This window comes from Benincasa hispida, chromosome 4 (genome assembly GCF_009727055.1).
Source record: "Benincasa hispida cultivar B227 chromosome 4, ASM972705v1, whole genome shotgun sequence".
NCBI lineage: Eukaryota > Viridiplantae > Streptophyta > Magnoliopsida > Cucurbitales > Cucurbitaceae > Benincasa > Benincasa hispida.
Genome location: NC_052352.1, coordinates 24213018 through 24235564, shown reverse-complemented (window position 1 = coordinate 24235564; position 22547 = coordinate 24213018). Strand labels below are relative to the sequence as shown.

Genomic DNA, 22547 nt, shown 5'->3' with positions numbered 1-22547 from the left:
ACGGACTATTAGAAAACTTAACAATGAAAGAGACCCATTGAGGATAGTTCCATTCAATGTCTTTTATCAATAAATTTTATAATTTTTATAGACATTTTTGTTCATGGTCCATGCTACCAACTTTAAATACTCTATTTTAGTCCTTTAGATTTCAATTCTTTCAATTTAATATTTAAACTTTACATTTAAAAAATCATCATTAATTTTTTTTTTTAATCATTTAATAAACATCAAAATAATCTTTTCTATCAACATAATCAAACTAAAGAGTCTAGACACTTAGGGTCTGTTTGATAATATTCCTATTTACTGTTTCTAATTTTTTAAGAAACTAACTTATTTGATAACCATTCATATTTTTTGTTTCCAAAATTTGAGAAATGTTCCTAAAAATGGGGCCAAAATTAAGGAACTACAATAAGTAGTTTGTCCTGTTTCGTTTTTATTTTATTTAAAATTGTCCTTATAGTATATGATAATGGGGACATAGCTCATTCGTGTGTAATTATGTCCAATTCATTCTTCAACCCTATGGTCTTCGGATCAAAACTTACATGGAATTTTTTTTTGTATTTTCTTTTTCTTTCTTTTTATATTTTCTTTTTCTCTATTTTTTTATATTTCTTTATTTATATTTACTTTCTTATTTATATTTACTTTCTTTCTTTTTTTTATATATTTCTTTTTTCTCTATATTTTTTTATATTTATTTATTTTCTTCTTTATTTCTTTTATATTTTCTTTTTCTCTATATATTTTTTATACTCCTTTTATTTCTATTTATTTTTTTTTATATTTTCTTTTTCTATATTTTGTTTTATAATTATTAATTTCCTTTTATTATATTTATTTTCTTTATTATTTTTTAATATCTATATTTTAATCTAATTTTCAATTTTGAATTTTCAAATATTTAGGTTTATATATTATTTTGATTTTCAAATTTCAAAATTTCACTAGGGTTATTTTCAAATATAAGAAAATGAACCAAAATATATATAAATATAGCAATTTTGAATTTTTGAATTTTCAAATATTTAGATTTATATATTATTTTTATTTTCAAATTTCAAATTTTCAATAAAGTTGTTTTCAAATATAGGAAAATGAACCAAGATATTTACAAATATAGCAAATTTAATTTTGAATATTAAATTTTCAAATATTTAGATTTATATATTATTTTGATTTTCAATTTTCAAATTTTCAATAGGATTGTTTACAAATATAGGAAAATAAACCAAAATATTTACAAATACAGCAAAATTTCACTGCCTATCACGGTCTATCGCAAATAGACTGTGATATTTTGCTATTATTTGTAAATACTTTTAACAGTTTTATCATTTAAAATAATTTTCCTTTTTATTATGTATATATAAATATTTTTTTCAATTTTAAATGTTAAATTTTGCAAAATGCATTTTATATATTTTTCAAATTCATATTTTTTTAATTTTTCAAACATACGAAACCAATTATAATTTTATAATAATATAAATTTTGTTTACTAAAATATTTATTTAGGTTTCTTTTAATATTTTCACAACCACAACATTTACATAATAATATAATTGAGTTAGATTTGAGACTACATCATTTAAAATTTAAAACAAATGACTTGAGTGAGAAATAATATTGCAAATCAATTTTTAACAACATATGAATGATAGAAAAAATTGTATTATCGGTACTAATATTACATTGGGACTTATGTGCATTCGATAATTTAAATATTTGATAACTATTTTTTATACTTTAATGCATGCTATATATCTTTTTATTTTATATAATTAGATTATATTTAAACTATACAATATGGAAGGAAAAAGTAAGGAAAAAAAATACAAGAAACCAGAAATAAGAAATAATTATCAAACAATTTTCTATTCTTATTTCTTTCTTCCAAGAAACAAGAAACAAAAATAGCTATCAAATTGTTGTTCTAAAAAAAAAAGAAACATGAAACGAGAAATAGAAAAAAAAAAAAAAAAAAAAAAAAAAAAAAAAAAAAAAACGTTATTAAACGGACTTTTTTTTTTTTTTTTTTTTTTTTACCTACATCAAATAGGTAGTGAAAAGTCATGCACGTGCTTTGCTTTATTAAATTGTTCACAAAATTAATGACTAAAACATTACTAAAATTTTAAGTAAATTTAAATATTTAAAACATAAAAGTTGATTTTGAGGTTAAAATAAAATAAGTTGGAAAGTTAAGAAATTAAAATAGAATAAAAGTAAAATGTGGAGATATTTTATGGGTTTCAATCTTATTTTAGTGCATGTACTTCATTGGTTCATTTGAGAATATTTACTCTTTAACTTTCGTTTTATACTTTGAAAAATGAGTCATCTTGATCTCTATTTACAAAATTAATACACAAATTCTAAACACAATCAAAACCCTTAAATTTAAAATTATAGTTATATTTTAAGAACTTTATCGATGATAATGTTTGTTATGAAATTTGTTATAGAAAAAACTATATAAAAAGCAAATTAGAACCAAAAAAGCCACCAAAAGTACTACAAATATTAGTTACTAGTAAAAAAAACATAAGGGAAAAATACTCTTTTTCTCTGAGTTTTGGTTATAGTTTCTATTTAGTCTCTAGATTTCAAAGTGTTACACATTTAGTCTTTAAATTTTAAGTTTAGTTTTAATTTAGTCACTAGATTTTAAAATGCTACAATTTTTTCATTGACATTTGAATTTTGTTTCAAAAGACGAAAAGTAAATATTTAGTGAAAAATTGAGATTAAAAGTATAAACTTCGAGACATAGGCACCAAATTATTAATAGAAATTGACGTCAATGATTGAAAGTAAGTATTTAGTGAAAAATTGAGGTTAAATATGTAAAATCTTGAAATCCATGGACCAAATTGAAATAAAATTCAAATGTCAAGGATAAAATTGTAGCATTTTGAAATTTAAGAACTAAATTAAAATCAAACTCAGAACTTAAGGACTAAATGTGTAACATTTTAAAACCTAAGAATCAAATAGAAAAGCAAACAAATCTAAGAACTAAAAAGTATTATTCCAAAAATAATAATAAATTAAAAGGTTTGACGCAGGCTCGTAAACCAGGCTGAGGAAGCTTCAATGGCAGTATATTATCTTCAAGTTTTTTTTTTATTATTATTATTTTTTTTTTTCCATATCTTAGACGAAGGTTAGATTAAGTAATCAAACCAAACTTATAAGGCAAAGCAATAAAATGAATAAAAGAAGAAAAACAAAACCTTTTATCTTTTTAATTCAATGTTGTGAGGTGGAAAATTCGAAGTTCTAATCTCTTAGTCGAGAATATACATTTTATGTCTGAATAAAAATAAACTTGAACAAGAAAAAAATATTGAGGAGACCCTTACATATAATTGTAGGTGATAAAAGTTACAAAAACTTTTAAATTTTACGATTAAATATAGTTAAAGATAAACTCATAAATTTAAAATTAAATTATGGAAATAAACTTGTAGGTAATTAATAAATACAAATATAAATATCTGTATAGGTTATAATACATGGATGACATTGTGAGAATGTAAAAAGTGAAAACAATTAATGTTAATTTAATTCTAAAAATAAAATTAAATATTTAATAACAATAGTAAGAGATAAAACGATTCTAAAAAATATAATAAATTTAAAAATAAAAAATAAAAAAATAAAACCTATCAATACAATTTAGTTCTTTTTTCTATCAATCCATTTTTCAATTTAAGTACAGTATTCTCTAATTTAAAATATAAACTTTTCATGTTCTTTAGTAAGATAAGATAAGACCCTAATAACGCTTAATAGCAAACTTTTTAAATTTAAAATTTGACATGGAGGCAAAGTAGTCCAAAAATAAGTCTTCTTTTAACTACTTTTTAATATAGTAAGATAAGATTATATAATATAAGATCCAAATAAACTTTCGGAAAGTTATATCAATAAATACATCGAGTATAATATTTAGTGAGGAAATCAATAAGTGAACAAACTAAATTACCGCCTTTCAAATATACATGAACCAAAATAAATGTTTTAAAATTACATAAATTTATTTTAGTACGATATATTTGTGAATATTATAATATAGGAAAAAATATTTTTTTATTCCTTAGGTTTTGAGTTTAGTTTCCATTTGATCTCTAGGATTCAAAATGTTACACATTTAGGCCCTGTTTATTAACCATTTGATTTTTGTTTTTGTTTTTGAAGATTAAGCATATTTCATATACATTTCTTATACTGGTTTGCATCTTTTATTAATTACAATAGTTGAATTCTTAGTTAAATTCCAAAAACAAAAACAACATTTTGAAAGCTACTTTTTTTAGTTCTCAAATTTTAGCTTGGTTTTTTAAACAATTGGTAAAAAATAGATAATAAAACAAGAAATTTGGAGATGAAATTAGTATCCACGGGCTTAATTTTCAAAAACAAAAATAAAAAATAAAAAATGGTTACCAAACATGATCTTAGTTCTTGAGTCTCGAGTTTTCTTTAAGATTTGTGTTTTGTTTCAATTTGGTCTTTAGATTTCAATATTTAAACTCTTAATCTTATTTTTCATTAGATATTCACTTTCCATCGTCTTTATTGTTAATGTCTATAGATTAATTTAGAAAAATATAATTAATTAAGTTCAATATTTTATATCGCTATTAAAATTAAATTTAAAACTTCACTTCATAGATATTCTAAATCAATTAATAGACATTAACACTAATTATCGAAAGTGAATATTTAAAGAAAAATCAAATTTTAAAACTTAAATGTGTAAATCTTGAAACTTGAAAATCAAATTGAAACAAAACTCAACTCTCAAGGATAAAATTCTAACATTTTAAAATATAAATACTAAATTAAAATTAAATTCAAAATTTAGACTAAATGTTTAGAAACTAAATTCAAGATCCAAGGATCGAAAATATATTTTTTCTTATAATATATTAACCAATCGAATGATGTGGAAGATTATGAAGAAAATTCCTAAGCTCCTTTTATGTTTAAAGTCATTCGTGATTAAGAATCCTCAAGTAACAGCCTAATTTTTCTGTCGTTTCATATCATTTCTCTTAGGTTTGTATGGGACCCACCATCACCAACTTTGACTTTTATTTGAGTAGAAGAAAGTCAAATTCTGCCAGCTGCCATGCTTTGTCTCGGTGATTTTATCAAAACTCCTCCTTTGCATTTAATGCTAATTACGTTTATAGGCTTTAGCCATTGATTTTTAATTAAAACTCTATTTATTCGTTTTCAATGAATTCAATTAATCAATTTATGTTTAATTAATAATAAGTCTTACCAAGTAAACAATTACCATTGACCTACAAATTTCAGCGTTGGAGGAATTTTTTAACTTAACTCCTTCAAACGATGCCGTTTCACTATCTTTATTGTCGGGGACAGAGATCCTAAATCTTTGCCCTCCCACCCTTGAAGTTCGTAGATATTAATAAAATTGCTGTATTTTTAAATTATATAAAATTAATCTATTTCTGAATAAATAATGACTTTGTTTGTAAACAACCGTATCTTCCTTTTTTTAAAAAATAAATGAGAACTTGCTTTCTCAAAATATAAAAATAAAAGCACTTGCATTAGTAGAATTCACACCAACTATATTATTGGTGTCGAATTTTTAATATGTTTCCTTTGTTTCACAATTTTTTAAAGCTTAAATTTTTACTCATAAATTTTGAGTTTAGATTTTGTTGTCTTTAAATTTTAAAATGTTTGAATCCTTACTTTTAGTTTTGAGTTTGGTTTTCATCTGATCATAATTTTTTAATTTAATTGTTTATGTCAATTTTTATATTAACTGTTTAAAAGAATTTAAGAAAATATAATTAAATTTATTTTTAATACTTTTTCGTATTAGAGAGACAAAATAAATTAAATTTAAAAAGAGAAATGTTCTATTTCTACCAACTCTATCACGTAATATAATGATAGACTTCTATCAATTTCTAACTTTTATCATCCTCTATTAGTCACCTCTTAAATTAGTGTACATGTCAATACGACTGAACTAGACTCACTTTATTAACCATATAATTTTCTTAATTTCAAGGTTACATGCAACACATAAATTTTCCTTTCTTTAGTATACACTTTATGTCCTTTGCAAGAAACAACTCTGCTTTTTCACCACAAAATTCTTTAGATTTCTTATCTTCAACACTTCTAAGGTCAAACAAATGCCAAATCTCTCTCTTTTATTTATTTATTTATTTCCCATAATCATAATAATCAATTAGCCCCAATAATACTTTAAAACCAAATCAACTTTTCCAAACTCATAAACCATAATATAAGTTTACTTAAACTAGCATAAAGTATACACTCTAAATTGAAAGTTTGGATGTTTGGATATCCATTCTCAACAATTTCTAAAGAAAAATCCATCAAAATTCACCAATATGAACAACCACATTAGTACGAAGGATGAATTTCATTTTCACGTCATTTATTTTTCCTTTTCTTGCAACTTTAAAATCACATCATAGTAAACATTAATCTAAAAATCAACATAGAATAATACATACCAACCGAGAAATTGAATCCATCTCTAACTTTTTCTTTTTTCTTTTTACTTAATTCTGTGATTCACTTCACTTCGCCGTTCCATCGCCGGCGTTTTTCTCTTCCAACAATCTTCCGGCCTCCTCATCGGCCGCTGCCGGTTTCTTCTGCGCTTCCTTGGCTTTCAACGCTTGTAATTTCGAGTGATTATAATACGCAACTCCCAAAAACGCAAGCCCATATCCAAACAAATTGATCGGAGTCACCGTATCCTTAATCACCGACCACGAAAAAGCAATCAACAACCAATCCTTAACAACTCCGGCAACATTCATCGTCAACGCCGAAGTCTTCCCGACAAGCAAGAACACAGCCAAATTCAACGCAAAAGCACAGAAAGAATTAGTCCCAAAAACCAAAAAATCGAACCGAAAACTAGAAGTCTCCTGCAAAATTGGGTATTCCACGAACACCCACGGCACCAAAAGAAAAACAAAACAACAGGGGGCAACGTAATACAGAGAAGTAATGGGATTCAGAGAAATCCCTTTAGAGGTAAGCAAAATTTGAATCATAACAAGTCTTGTAGCTTCAAAAGCAACAGCACCCAATTGAAGAAAAACCCCCCAAGCATTGAATTGAGCCTCGCCGTAGGCGGCGACGGCGACCCCAAATGAAATCGAGAGCATGTTAAACAGAGTATCGGATTTGAAAGGCTCTTTTTTGAAGAGAACACCGATGGAGTAGACGGCGACGGGCATAAGGGCTTTAAGCATTTGGATGAAGGAAACGGAGAGGAAAATATAGGCGGAATTGGAGAGCCAAAGGGAGAAGGCGTAGAGAGCGCCGATGGGGAGAACAGAGGAGATGTAGAGTTCTTTGGACATGGAAACTGGCTCAACGAGCTTGAAGATGCGGATGATTATGAAGGCCAAAGAAGAACAAAAACCCATGTGGATCATGGTGAGGGAGATTGGGAATGGCCAATTGTACATCTTTTTGTCGAGGATGAATTTGTTGTAGACGATGACTGTGAAGCTTAGGAAGATCCATATTCCTACGTAGGCGTAGGAGAGGAGGATTTTTTTTACGACGCTTTCGCTGAGAGCACCGCCTTTCCCCATTGTTGCCGGAGATGGAAGGAGGGGAGTTGGCGGTGGCGGAGTTGGCGGCGGAGACTGAGACAGGGGAGAACAGGGGAAGAGGAAAGGGTTAGAGAGGAAGGGGGATTTGGTAAATTGGGTGGAGACTATTTTTCAATATATATAAGAAAATAAAATAATATAGGGGAAAAGTAAGCTTGAATTACCTATTTGGTGGTCTGGATTTGACTCAGTTTGGTTAAAAAGTTTTAATTTGGTTACTAATGTTTCTTTATTTGATTAAATTAGTAACACTAGTTTTATTTAAAAAAGAGAAAAAAATAAAACACTAATTTGAGGTAGTAAGTCATTTTGAACCAGGATTAAAGTTAAGTAGTTTTGAAGTTCATAATATAAAAAGTTAATAAGTAATGAAATAAAATATGTATTTAAATTATAGATCCATAGCGAGTTTAAGAACTCCTTAGACTTCATGCAAAGAGTTACATTTCCATTCATTTCTATTTATTCTTAGAGACAAATAACTCTTAATCTCTTTTATTTTAATTAAAAATAAAAATAATAAAACAAAAAACTTGCGGTTTCATTCTTATTTTTAACTCAACCTAAATCCTTATAATTTTTTTTTTATTATGATGAACCAAATTAAAAACAATTCATTATTACTAAGTAAATGAAAAAAAATATAGAACTAAGTTGAAATTTCCATATAGCGTGTACTAGAAAAATGGAAGGAAAAAAAAAAACAAATACTGGCTAGTAGAGGTTATATGTGGAGTTTGGCCAAATAAAAAATAGTTTAAAGATGGCATATGAAGTTTAACAAAATTATATAAATACCAAATTATTTAAAATATGAGGATTAAATTGAAAGTTTAAATTGAGAGGAATATGGTAGCTAAATATGTTAAAAAAAATCCAATAACCTAAAAAAGTTGATGGTTATCAATTCAGTGGATTGAATTGGGTTCGAATAAAAGAAAATTTTAAGGATTGGGTTGGTTACGAGTCACCTCAAATAACCAAACCAATCCAAACCAACCCAAATTTATTATTACTTTAAATTTATATTTACACATATATATATATAATATATATATATATATATATATATATATATATATATATATTACATATAAAACAATTGTATATAACTAATTTTTGAATTAATTTATTTAAAAAAAACTCCTAAAAATAGTTTTTTAGCAAAATTTTTCATTATATAAATTAAAATTGAGATATTAATCTTAATTAGATATATAAAAATAATTAAATTAAATTTTTACGTATTAACAATTTACTTCTTTCTATAATAAAACTTTAAATAAATGAAACCCGAACCAACTTAATCCGTGATTGTGTTGGATTTGGTTCATTTTTGAATTAGTATTATTTAGGTTGAAGAAATTTATAAATAGAATTATTGGATTAGGTCTATAAAGTCTTTCAATCCAATCCAATCAAATCCACAAACTAGTAGCATAGGACTAAATTGGTAATTTAACTTAAAAGGTGAAGGCTTTTGCGTGGTGTTTGGGTAATACAGACAGACGAAGCGTGAGGACTTTATTTTTTGCGTGGGGTTAGGGAAGCAAAAGGATTCGGGCTTCCAAATCATACATAGGCGGCCCAAATTATTTTAATATTTATCTTATATTTTTTATATTACACAAAGACAAATTTTTAAATAAAAATACTATTTTCTCCCTCTATTAAGGAATGGATTATGCAAATAATTATTAATGGTTAGGTTATACGCTGATTGATTTCTAAATATAATTTATTTTTTTAAAAAAAAGGTTGCACATGCGTATTAGCATTTTTACTTTTCATAATTTTTCCAATAGAAATTATAATTAAAATTTGTAAATTTCAATACAATTACAAAAATCAAATTAAAACTTATAACATCTTAAGAACGAACTTGAAAATTAAACATAAATTACAGAGGCTCTGTTTGAGGATTTTACATGTGGCCAAATTGGTAATTTAATTTAAAGCCAATAATAGAGAAAGGAGTAAGGAGGGAAGGAAAACGATTCGGGGCTGGGGCATTCAATCATAACGATGGCGGCCCAAATTAGTCTGATATTTATTTTCTTATATTTGTATCAATATATATACATAAAGACAAATTAGGAAAATAATATTGTCTCCATATATTGAGGGATAAATTAAGCAAATAATTATAATGGGTTAATCATGTTGTACACTACTTTATTACCTCTTAATCGAAGTATGATCAAATTAGCATATGCTATACTCTATCTGATTAGAAATTAAAGTAAAAAATGTGTTGCACATACAAGTTTACATATTTACCCCAATCTTTTAATAAAATTATAAGTATATGATTTATGTTTTATTTATTATATATATTTAACTATTAAAAAACAGTTTAGATTGCTCCATGCATGAACATAATATTGCTAGGTAATTAGATATGTACATAGAATTATATGATATCGTTCAACTTATGTAAGTGATATTTATAGACAAATGACAATATTGACTGAATCTTAAAGACAACAAAAATTAAATTGTAGTAATGATGTCAAACATAAAAACTAGAAATATACTTAAACTCAATAATGCATATTTGATTAGGGTCAATAGTCTAAGCAACAAGCTAAAGAATAAGTCTGTATTAGTTGTTAATTAGTCAACCATCAAGTTTATTTAATAACAATAAACTTGATTGAAAAGGGCCAAAAAAGTTGGCTCTATTTTATGCTAAAAAGAACAGAAGTATAGCATTGTTTCCCATTAATTCTCCATCTCTTAATATAAAAGAAAAGATGTTCCCTTTGCCAAAAAAAATAAATAATTTTTTTAAAAAATACAAAGTAGTAGAAGAAGAAGAAGCCAATTTTATAACAAAAGTAAGTTTATTCAATCTTCACCCACTCTTTCAGAAGTTGCAACATGCCATTGCCAGTTGTCCTAATTTTTTTCCCTTTTATTTTCACTTTTTGAAGAATTGACTATTCATGAATGAGCTAAATAAATGTTTTAATTTTTAGTGTTGGGGATGGAGTATCTTTTTCAATTTAGTCTACTATTTTAAAATTTTTAATTTAATATTTTTGTGTTCGTTAAAATTGATCTATAATAAATAGGTTATCTTCGTATATAAAAAAATGATCCAAAATATTTATAAATATAGCAAGATTTCATTGTCTATTTGCGATAGACTACAATAAATTACTATCTGTGTCTATTTTAGCAAATTTTTTATTTAAAATAATTTCTAATAAATATTTAGTGAAGTGGAAAAATTTTAAAGGAAAAAAATAATCTAATATGATAGAGAAGAAAACTCAAAATTTCTACCTTAGAAATCTAGAGGTGAAATTAGGAGATAACTTTTTCCCTCCTTTTACGTTTTCACCAATTTGTTACCATCAACTAATTTTAACATTCTACAAAATTTAAGAAAAAGGATAAAAAAAAATAATACCCTTAAAATTTTGGGAGTCATATCCATTAAAATTCGTCATTAAAAAGATACTTTTATTTATTTTAAAAATAAAATCTTATTTTTACATGTGTACGATGAATTTTATCTTTTCTTTTAGACTAATAATGTTTAATTATGTTTGCATCCAAAAATTTTAATTAAAGAAAATCATTTTATGAGATAATGGATTTTTTATTTGAAAAATTTTCACATATAAAAATTATTAAAAAAACACTAATAGATATTAATAAACTTATATCAACGTCTATCAATGATAAATTTCTCACAGTTTCTATCACTAATAGATATTGATAAGTTTCTATCGATTTCTATAAAAAAAAAAATTAAAATTTATTATTTTGTATAAATAATTTCTCTTATTTTTTTATTTTTGAAATATTTCTCCTTATTTTTCTCCCATATAAAAGTCAACCTACTAAGGAAAAAGATTCCGGAACAAATATTAATTATTTATTTAAATAAATATCTATGACAAGCACATTTCGATAATTGCACTTGTTAAGTGTAATTAAATTAGTTTTAAATTTGAGGGATCTTTTCCCCGTAGCGAAGCGAGGGAGAAAGAAAGAGATGTTTTAGTAAGTTCATGAAATTTTGTTAATTTAAACTTCAATACGAACTGGGACATTTTTTTTAATATAAAAAAAGAAAAGAAAAGAAAAGAAAAAGAACTTCATCATGTTCATGCTACGCACGCAAAATAAATAAACATTTAAGATCGTGATTGCCTCTTCAAATTTGTCGGTGTCTTACAAAAGCATTAATAAAGAAGAAGCACACCATTTTTTTTAAAACAAAAATATATATTGTAATATTAAGTTAAATAATAAGATATATTAAAATCACTTTTGTCATTTTCAAATCACTATAAAATATGTTTTAAGGGTGTGTTAGGGAGTGATTTTGAGATAGACAAAATCATTTTTCCTTAGAATGATAGTGTTTCGCATGAGCTAAAATTGATTTTAAAAAAATAAAAAATCATTTCAAATTGATTTAGGAGGAATTTGTTGATAGGTGATTTATGTCAAGTGATTGACCGGGAATCAATTTCAAAATGGCTATATAATCCATTATGAGAAATTGTTAGCCTCCTAAGTTTTCAAAATGGCTATATAATTTGAAAATATAAGTATTAAAATAACCAAATTTAAAAAATATTCAAAATGGTATATAAATACTAAATTTAAATTTAAAAAAATAGAAAAAAGTGCGTTTTTCAGGAGTCGAACCCAGGTCTACCTGCTCGGAAAGCAATTATCCTAACCCTACTGTTGTTTACAAACAAATACTAATTTTCTGCAACTCTATACCCAATAACCCTTTTCTCATTTGTGATATGTAATAATAGTATTAACAAAGAGCCAGACGATCGTTTAGCAATTCCTATGCGATCGTTTAGAAAGAAGTGCGCATGTATACAATCGTGTAGAAACTTTGAGTTGTCGTGTAGTCTCTCTGTTTGCTATGCGATAGCCTGTATACACTCCGTGAGCGAATTACGTGATGTTCTTGAAAAATTAAAACAATTTTCATTTTATTCTTAAGTTACAAAAACTGAATGGAACCTCCCACTATCACACGGTTACAGAGAAAACGCCGACACAATTATCCTATAATTGTTCAATTAAAAAATAATAAATATAATCATATTATATCCATAACCTATTGTTTAATATTACATATAAACCATAGTGTTTTCTCCACCACTAGAAATAAATCATATTTATATCATTTTTCTCCAAATAATGTATCTCATACATAAAGTCAATCATATCATATATAAATAACAAGTTCAATCATATCATATATAATCGAACTCCCTCTTGTCAATTTGAACATTTCGAATTGACCAAAAAACTGATTGTCAACTTGAATCCATTGAGCTACCAAGGGGTACCTATGGCTTGAAGCTCCAACGGTACATGAATAGCTAACTAAACTCTTTAGCCACGAGATCCACCATCCGTTAACTGTCAGGTACTCTACTAAAGACCGACAGTTGAACTCTTCTAACCACAGATATATTTCTATGTCCATCGGATATAACCAATCAACAGTATGATAACCCTTCACAGATGCTCATAAGTACAGCTTGGCCAATTTACCGTTTTGCCCCTGTAGTTACATCTAACTCCTTAAGTACCACTGATCCCTCTAATGAACAATACAACATAGTCCTACTATGTGTGGACACCTCTCGGGCCATCAGAAGGTGTGTGGCGCCATATCGTTCAAGCCCCGAAATCAGCTAAGGGAGCAATCTATCTACTTACCCCTGCTTCGAGAAAGGAGTCGATCTGGCCACTCGCATCCATGCAAATCAAAGGATCGCCTTCAAAGGCAGGAGTTCCCAACTCACTCAGGATTGAGGTCATGTTACCTATGGTCATCCTAGTGAAGTGAAGTCTCTGTCATGAATGGAGTTATATTACGAGACGTTAATACTTCATGGTCAGGTCTTATACAAACTCTTTGTATAGAACGTCCCTACTCACATGTCCCCATATGAATGATCAAGATCTGACCATCTGTAGCAAGTCACAACACTTGTAAATATTCTACAAAGTGGGTCGCATCCGTAGCGTTACGAAAATAAGGTTTCCCTCCTATATCCATATACTACAGACCATTTTGGTTATCACTTAAGAAATGATCCACTTGTATGTCTCCAGATACATGCTTAAGTTACAAACAACAACCAGGGATTTTAGTTTATTGGTTTGTAGTAAAGCAAATAATATATCCAATGTTCATAGAACACGAGAGTTTAGTTCATCAGCCCCAACAGATACTCGATGGCGTACTCGATGCTCGATGCCATACTCGATGTTTGATGGTATTTGATGGTTTTATGCCCAGTTCAGCCCACTTTTGAGCATTAGAGATCCGGTTCGAGAGGTTCGGGTCCGATTCAAGACGGTTCGAGCAGTCCAGTAGATTTCAAAACTAAACCACATCAATTTATGTTTAATTTGTGTTTTGGAGCCAGTTTTTGTTATTATTGTAATAATTATACCTTTGTTTGCTTGAGAATGCCAAAACTAAACCATATCAATTTGTGTTTCATGATGTATGTTATAATTAAATAAATCTTGTATGTGCATATAGTATGCCATGTAGATTTCAAATCCCACCATAGGAAGCATGTTACATGCATTGAAAGTATGTTATAAAGAGATATAATATATAGTATGCATGTTTAGGGTTTCAGTTGTTTTAATATAAATGTTATATTAAATCATGAGATATCTTATGTATGTTATGGATGCAAAAGCATGTCTAGAGTTTTATAAGTTATAGGTTAGATATTAAAATTCATAACAAAGCTAAGTTACATGCTCACGTAGGTTAACCACTTGTTTTAATAGTGAAATTAGATCGTTTTCTTATAAAACTTGGGTAACAAACTCAACCGGTAAATAAGTCTAAGGCTGGAGGTATTTAAGTTGACGGTCTACGGAACACCTCCTACCTGGAGATTATGGTTGAATAATTAAGCGTTGTTCACTATTTTTATGAGCAATATGTGAACGATATGAGGTTTTAAAATTGGTTTATCACCTAGACATCGTAGGTTAAATCCAAATATAAATGTTATACTTGGATAAACATTTAGACCTAGGTTGTTTAATTAGCCGGAACAAACTTGAGTAAAAGTATACCCAAACATTTAGAACACTTCAGTGGGAGATTAACGATATATTCGATATATCCTTTTTAGCTCCCACGTCCTCAAGAGTTCACATCGTGAGATCCATGCTTGGGTTTGTGTCGCTTTTACCACGACTGCTCTATTTGGAAAGTGTTTGCATGGGTCAATAACAAGGTGAATGGGGGAAGTAGTTTATAGTAAGTGGGTGAAGGAAATGTGTCAACATATCCTACGTGTTGAAGTTGATGCCATAAACCTCATAGGGTCCTATAGTTTGTAAACCTTGTATGAACAAATATTTATGTAATTAATTATATTTGATATTTTATTCACTTTTTCTATGAAATATATGATATTTTAGTTACTTTCCATTGGATAAATTTACTCTAAACTTTCAAAAGTGCATCAATTTACTCTTTCCGTCACTTTCCATTGGATAAATGTAGTGAGAAACTCCAAAACTTTCAAAAGTGAATCAATTTAGAATCTCAATTAATATTTTCTTCAAAACCGTCCAAAAATCAATTATAATAATTTATTTTCTTGATCCAACATTTCAATAAGTCTAACACGTGTAAGAAATGAATACATAGCAATTTTCAAGTGAAATTCTAAGAAAGACTCTAAATTTAACTATTTAGTAGTATAACTGAAATAATTATATATTTCACACTATACTTTTCAAATTATATAAATCTGAACGAGAGTGTTAATTGATACATACAAAAATTCAGAATTTAAATTGATATAACTCTAAAATCTAAAATTTAGGGATGTAAATTAAATTTTTTTCCCTAAAATTTATGGTGAGAAATTTTATAAATAGAAATCAATATGATTGCTTCTTAAAAGTATAAGGATTAAAATGAATACTTTAAAAATATAAGTATTAAAATGAACCAAATTTTAAAAACACTCAAAATGGTATATAAATACTAAATTTAAATTTAAAAAAATAGAAAAAAATAATGCGTTTGCCGGGAGTCGAACCCGGGTCTATTGCTTGGAAGGCAATTATCCTAACCGTTGGACTACAAACGCTGCTGTTGTTTACAAACAAATACTAATTTTCTGCAACTCTATACCCAATAACTCTTTTCTCATTTGTGATCTGTAATAATAGCGTTAACAATTTGGCATAATTAAAATCTTTTATAAAATTAAAAAACAGCATAATTAAAAAGGAATATTAAATAATGAAATTTAAAACTTCCCTAAAGATTAAGCTGTAGAAACCAAACACAAACCTAAAGATTAAAGTTTCAAAATTTATATGGTAAACCAAAAATTATATTTGAATTTTCAGTATAAAGATTCAAAATGCCCACAACTATGAATTTATTTGGCAATAAATTTAAAAATGATGGCATGTTACTCACTTAACTTTGACCAAATTCACTAGTAAACTTTAAGTTGTATTTAAATACACACAACATAAAATAATAATTGGGATGTGGATTTGTACGTGTATAGTGAATCCAGTTCTATGTATGTAGAATTTGTTAAGTACTCTTAGTATATAGTTTGAAACTTATGTTTGTTTTAGAGTGAATTTCAAAATGATATGTCATGTGATTAACATAATAAAAATCCACATATTAGGTATTAATTGGTAACCAATAGAGATGTAGATCAATATCACCCCAATTTGAAAGTTAAACAATTTGTGATATCCCAAAATATAGAAACTCGGTGTTTCACAAATTTGAATAATAATTACATAGTGCAAATAGATTCAAAATTAATGATAAATATCAGTTTTACATTTCTTTATTATAACAATCTCTAAGCACGGGTCCATTGTGAGGAATCTAGATTGTGAGATGTCTCCTGCTTCACTTTTATTTGATATACCAATGTAACCGCCATTATAAATCTTTTATTAAAGGTAAGGGGATCGGAGATCACTTTCTAGATTTATAATTAACAATATATGAAATTTGAATACATGTTATATACAAAAAGAACTAATAGGAAAAGAAAAGTTAGGGAAAATAAGGTACAAATTAAAAAAAAAAAAAAATCCAATAGATGAGAAGAGACCTAAGTATCTATCTTTAATGATCACTCATGATGCTACTAATCAATTAAACTATGTTGAAGTTGTTAGGATAAAGTTTATTGCTCAAATAATTAATAAACTATTTTATAAAATAGTAAGTCATATACAAAATTACAATCGTTGAACTTTCAAATCATAAGTTATATCCTAATTTATGCTCTACTTAAAGTATATCATATTTATTGCCAATTAACCACGGCAAAAATGGTTGTGCCTTTTCCATGGTTAAACGCTAAATAATTACCAATTAACAACTTGACTCATAAGGACGTTTGGTTTAAAGTTTTATAGATGTTTGATAGAAAAATATATGAAAATAACATGTCTCTATATAAAATTACTAGAAAAAATTGTTATATTTGATTGTGCATGGAATGTTGTTAGGATTTGTAAATAACAAATTATGTTTGTTTTTATCATATGAAATTAACTTTGATAGTCCGTATAGTTTTAATAGATTAATTAATAATAAATTAATTTTAATTGGACAATTACTTAAAAGTAGTATTAAAAAACAATACTTATACTAAGTTAAAAATAACTAATATTAAAATTAGTTTTTTATTTGTAAAAATAAATTAGATAAATAGTTTAGTAGATTTTTATTTATTTATTAAAATAAGTAATATTTTATTCGACATTTAGTTGCATTTATTTACAAAAATCAATAAACTAAGATCTAAGGTTAAACATCTATGTGGAGNGCAACTCTATACCCAATAACTCTTTTCTCATTTGTGATCTGTAATAATAGCGTTAACAATTTGGCATAATTAAAATCTTTTATAAAATTAAAAAACAGCATAATTAAAAAGGAATATTAAATAATGAAATTTAAAACTTCCCTAAAGATTAAGCTGTAGAAACCAAACACAAACCTAAAGATTAAAGTTTCAAAATTTATATGGTAAACCAAAAATTATATTTGAATTTTCAGTATAAAGATTCAAAATGCCCACAACTATGAATTTATTTGGCAATAAATTTAAAAATGATGGCATGTTACTCACTTAACTTTGACCAAATTCACTAGTAAACTTTAAGTTGTATTTAAATACACACAACATAAAATAATAATTGGGATGTGGATTTGTACGTGTATAGTGAATCCAGTTCTATGTATGTAGAATTTGTTAAGTACTCTTAGTATATAGTTTGAAACTTATGTTTGTTTTAGAGTGAATTTCAAAATGATATGTCATGTGATTAACATAATAAAAATCCACATATTAGGTATTAATTGGTAACCAATAGAGATGTAGATCAATATCACCCCAATTTGAAAGTTAAACAATTTGTGATATCCCAAAATATAGAAACTCGGTGTTTCACAAATTTGAATAATAATTACATAGTGCAAATAGATTCAAAATTAATGATAAATATCAGTTTTACATTTCTTTATTATAACAATCTCTAAGCACGGGTCCATTGTGAGGAATCTAGATTGTGAGATGTCTCCTGCTTCACTTTTATTTGATATACCAATGTAACCGCCATTATAAATCTTTTATTAAAGGTAAGGGGATCGGAGATCACTTTCTAGATTTATAATTAACAATATATGAAATTTGAATACATGTTATATACAAAAAGAACTAATAGGAAAAGAAAAGTTAGGGAAAATAAGGTACAAATTAAAAAAAAAAAAAAATCCAATAGATGAGAAGAGACCTAAGTATCTATCTTTAATGATCACTCATGATGCTACTAATCAATTAAACTATGTTGAAGTTGTTAGGATAAAGTTTATTGCTCAAATAATTAATAAACTATTTTATAAAATAGTAAGTCATATACAAAATTACAATCGTTGAACTTTCAAATCATAAGTTATATCCTAATTTATGCTCTACTTAAAGTATATCATATTTATTGCCAATTAACCACGGCAAAAATGGTTGTGCCTTTTCCATGGTTAAACGCTAAATAATTACCAATTAACAACTTGACTCATAAGGACGTTTGGTTTAAAGTTTTATAGATGTTTGATAGAAAAATATATGAAAATAACATGTCTCTATATAAAATTACTAGAAAAAATTGTTATATTTGATTGTGCATGGAATGTTGTTAGGATTTGTAAATAACAAATTATGTTTGTTTTTATCATATGAAATTAACTTTGATAGTCCGTATAGTTTTAATAGATTAATTAATAATAAATTAATTTTAATTGGACAATTACTTAAAAGTAGTATTAAAAAACAATACTTATACTAAGTTAAAAATAACTAATATTAAAATTAGTTTTTTATTTGTAAAAATAAATTAGATAAATAGTTTAGTAGATTTTTATTTATTTATTAAAATAAGTAATTATATTAATTTTTTTAAAATTAATATTAATTAGTTAATTAATAAATCAATTAATTATATTCTAAATAAATTGTTACAAAATGAAAAAAAAAAACAAAAGAAAAAGGGAAAAGAGAAAACCTACCCTTTGGAAATGTTTGAAAAGCTTTTGTCGAGAGAAAAAGATGTTGTTGGGAATAACTTATTTTTATATAACAAACATGATTTTAGCATATATGTTTATATACTTATCAAACATGATTTTAGCATACAAATCAAAGGACCGCCCTCATAGACAAGAGTTCACAACTCACTCAGGATTCCGGTCATATTACCTATTGTCACACCCCGCCCCAGACCACCCTCTTAACCTAGAGAAGGGCGTGACTACAGTAGTTATCAACCCTTAGGCTGACACTTACTTCCTAAAAACTCTTGCGGAATAACTCTGATACCAAATACAATTCATATACAACGGGATGTCTTTAGGCCCACAATTTATTAACTTAGAAACATAATATGTTTGGAGTCATTACAACACTAGATTTACAAGTCTCAAAACCCACAAACCCTAGTCCCTATATGAACAATAGCAACATGTGTACAATATTAACTGTAACCACCTAGCAAACGGTTACAGGTCTTTTGGTCCTTTAGTGGCAGAGCAGATACTGAGCTGTTTTCAGAGGATTTGACCGCTACATGTGGGGAGGAAAAACAAAAACATTTGAAAACGGGGTGAGCTTACGCCCAGTGAGTGACCGAGAAAACATAGTAAATTCTCATGCATAATTTCAGAAAATAGTTTTATCTGAAATATAAACTTTTGCAGCATAAATATTTTCCAAGCGTAAATTATATAAAACTGCTTTAAACATAAAACAGTAAAATCATTTCTCAAATCAAAATACTGTATAACTGGTAAAATAATCCCAACACCAACTACTAGTCCAGAGAGAACCCTTTTGCTCAATCTCTGACTTTAATCACCTGTGGCCACATTAGGTACTACTGCTCAGATACCTTCTCCTTGTACTTCAATATCGAGTTACTAGGATACCTTCTCCAACGTACTTCAGTATCCCTTTGGCTTGGTACTTTCTCAAACGTACTTCAGTACCAATAGATACTTTCTCTTTGTACTTTAGTAACTAGTTGGGTGGATGCCTTCTCCTTGTACTTCGGCAACACATTTTACCAACATTATTTATAAACAACTTTTCTCTTTAAAGCATGTACAGTATAACACATATACAACATGGCTTTAAAGATGATAACGCATGCTGGATAAAATCAACATATGTAAATAGTTTTTCAACAATATGCATGCATTCAAATCACAATTCAAACTTGCTTGGAAACCACTTTATAAAACTAGTAGGCATGAGAATTATTTTCGCAAACATGCTTTCGGTAAATGTTGTAATCAAAACAGTTTAAAAACGTTTTAGTTCCAAAAACATTTTAGCCACTCATCTCAAACTCTTAGGAACTTTTCACTCTAGTAGCTCCTCGGGTCCCTTTTTCACCCCTAGAATCCAGATTCAACTTACAACTAAGATTACTCATAGTTCCGAACCTTATTTGAAAATACTTCCTTCTATAAACTTATTCCAAATTCAATTGGTTCCCACAAACCAATTTCACCTTAAGAGTTCCCAGAGGATAGGAAGGTAACTCTTGTGTTGGTGTTGATTTCAATCAAAGGGAGAGTTGGCCATTTCGTTTGAGTCATTAAAGAAAGTAAGAATTGTTACCCTTTTCTGTAGTTTCAATTTAAAGCATGCTTAACCGAAGATCTAATTTTACAATAGGCTGAATTTTGCTTTTGGTCTCTCTAATTATTATGGAATTTTCCAGTGTATTGGTATTTTAGAATACCTAAAATTAATAACGAGTAATGGTCCTTTGTGTATTCTTCCAATGCATTAGGGTTTTCATCCCATCAAGATCTACATAAAGATCTAAAAACATAACCCATGAACTTCTAAGCTGAAAATAGAGACCTACATAAAGATCTGAAAATAGAACCCACGAATAACCAATTTGAAAATGGAATAGAGACCTTGGAAGATCTGAAAACTAAATAGAGACGTGAAAAATAGAGCTGAAGTCCTTGAACGAAAAGTAGAGGACTAAGCAATAGAATCAATTAAGTAGATGAACCAAACCAAATCAAACTGATATGACTGAACTGAACCAATCTAAATGAGCTTAACCGGTTTGGCTGGACCAAATATGTGTAACAAAATCCCTAAATCATGCTAATTTCGCGTTGATTTCACACGATTATCATGAACAATTTGGTCTGAGAATGTGTGGTTGATCTAAGGAGAAGAGAGCCCTTGGTGCTGATCTAAGGAGCAGAGTGTTGGGTTGTATGTCCTAAAACTCTTAGTTTGTAGAGTTAAACATTTTCTATTATCAATAGAGATGTTATTCAACATTTTTTCAATAAAGTTGTTTTTTAATTTGTAAATTGTACTTGTAAAGACTAAATCCAATAAACTAAGATCCATGGTTTTTATATGAATACTTGAACTTTATGCGGAGACATAAAGATGGATCAAGTTCGAGTAAATAACCAAAATCGTCTATAGTATACGAATAAGGTTGGGTGCCTTATTCTGGTAACATTATCGGATGCGGTCTATTATGTAGTTGTTACAATCTGTTGCTACAAACAAAGTGATCCTGATTCTTTTATATATTGACATGAAGAGTGGGGGTATCCTATGCAATGAGTTTGCATAAGATCGTATCAAGAAATAAGTCACTCTTACTTTATAATGTTGTTTAGTGTTTAAGACTGACTATTTCGCTTAGATGACCTAGGTAACTCGATCTTAATTATGAGCTAACTACGAACTCCTATTTATTCGGGATTATCCTTTGATTTGCATAGGTGAGAGTAGTCCAACAACACTGCTCAATAAGCCTCCCAGCTTGGGGATAACCCCGGGTAGATAGTTGGTGACATAGGGTGCAAAAAGAAATTCACACCTACCCGATTTAGGAATAGAAGGAAAGTTGTTCTCTTAAGTGCTGAATTCAGGTCTTGAACAAGGGGCTCCACCCTCTCATTCACCCAAGAGGGATCTTGTTTAGTGATTGGATCACAAACGAATTGTTCATTAGAGGATCAGTGGAACTTTAAGGAGTAAGACGTAATTTCAGGGGTAAAACAACATTTGACCCAACTGTTATTACGAACAACCTGTGAAGGGTCGACTTACTAATTATGGTTAAATCAAGTGGATACAAATATATCTACAGTGAGGAGAGTGCAACTCTCGAGCTATAGTGGTGTGACTCGATAGTTAACGAATATTGATTAATTCGGTCTAAAGAGTTCTAGCCAGTTAATCTCGAATCGTTGGAGCTCATGATCTGCAGGTCCATAAGGTCCCTCTACTAGCT

The 22547-nt window shown here is 27.8% G+C and overlaps 1 protein-coding gene and 1 non-coding gene across 2 annotated transcripts; both read right to left on the bottom strand.

Moving 5' to 3' along the window:
* Positions 1–6438: 6438 nt before the first annotated feature.
* Positions 6439–7787, bottom strand: LOC120074949 (probable sugar phosphate/phosphate translocator At5g25400). The gene has a single exon (XM_039028059.1). The coding sequence runs from the start codon at positions 7650–7652 to the stop codon at positions 6618–6620; it is 1035 nt and encodes a 344-aa protein (XP_038883987.1). The 5' UTR covers positions 7653–7787; the 3' UTR covers positions 6439–6617.
* Positions 7788–15736: 7949 nt separating this feature from the next.
* Positions 15737–15808, bottom strand: TRNAG-UCC. Its single transcript has one exon. It is a non-coding gene; the product is annotated as a tRNA-Gly (tRNA).
* Positions 15809–22547: the final 6739 nt, after the last annotated feature.

What these genes read in the sequence shown, in the direction of transcription:
- LOC120074949 (XM_039028059.1), bottom strand. Translation starts at nt 7,652, where the DNA reads ATGGGGAAAGGCGGTGCTCTCAGCGAAAGCGTCGTAAAAAAAATCCTC.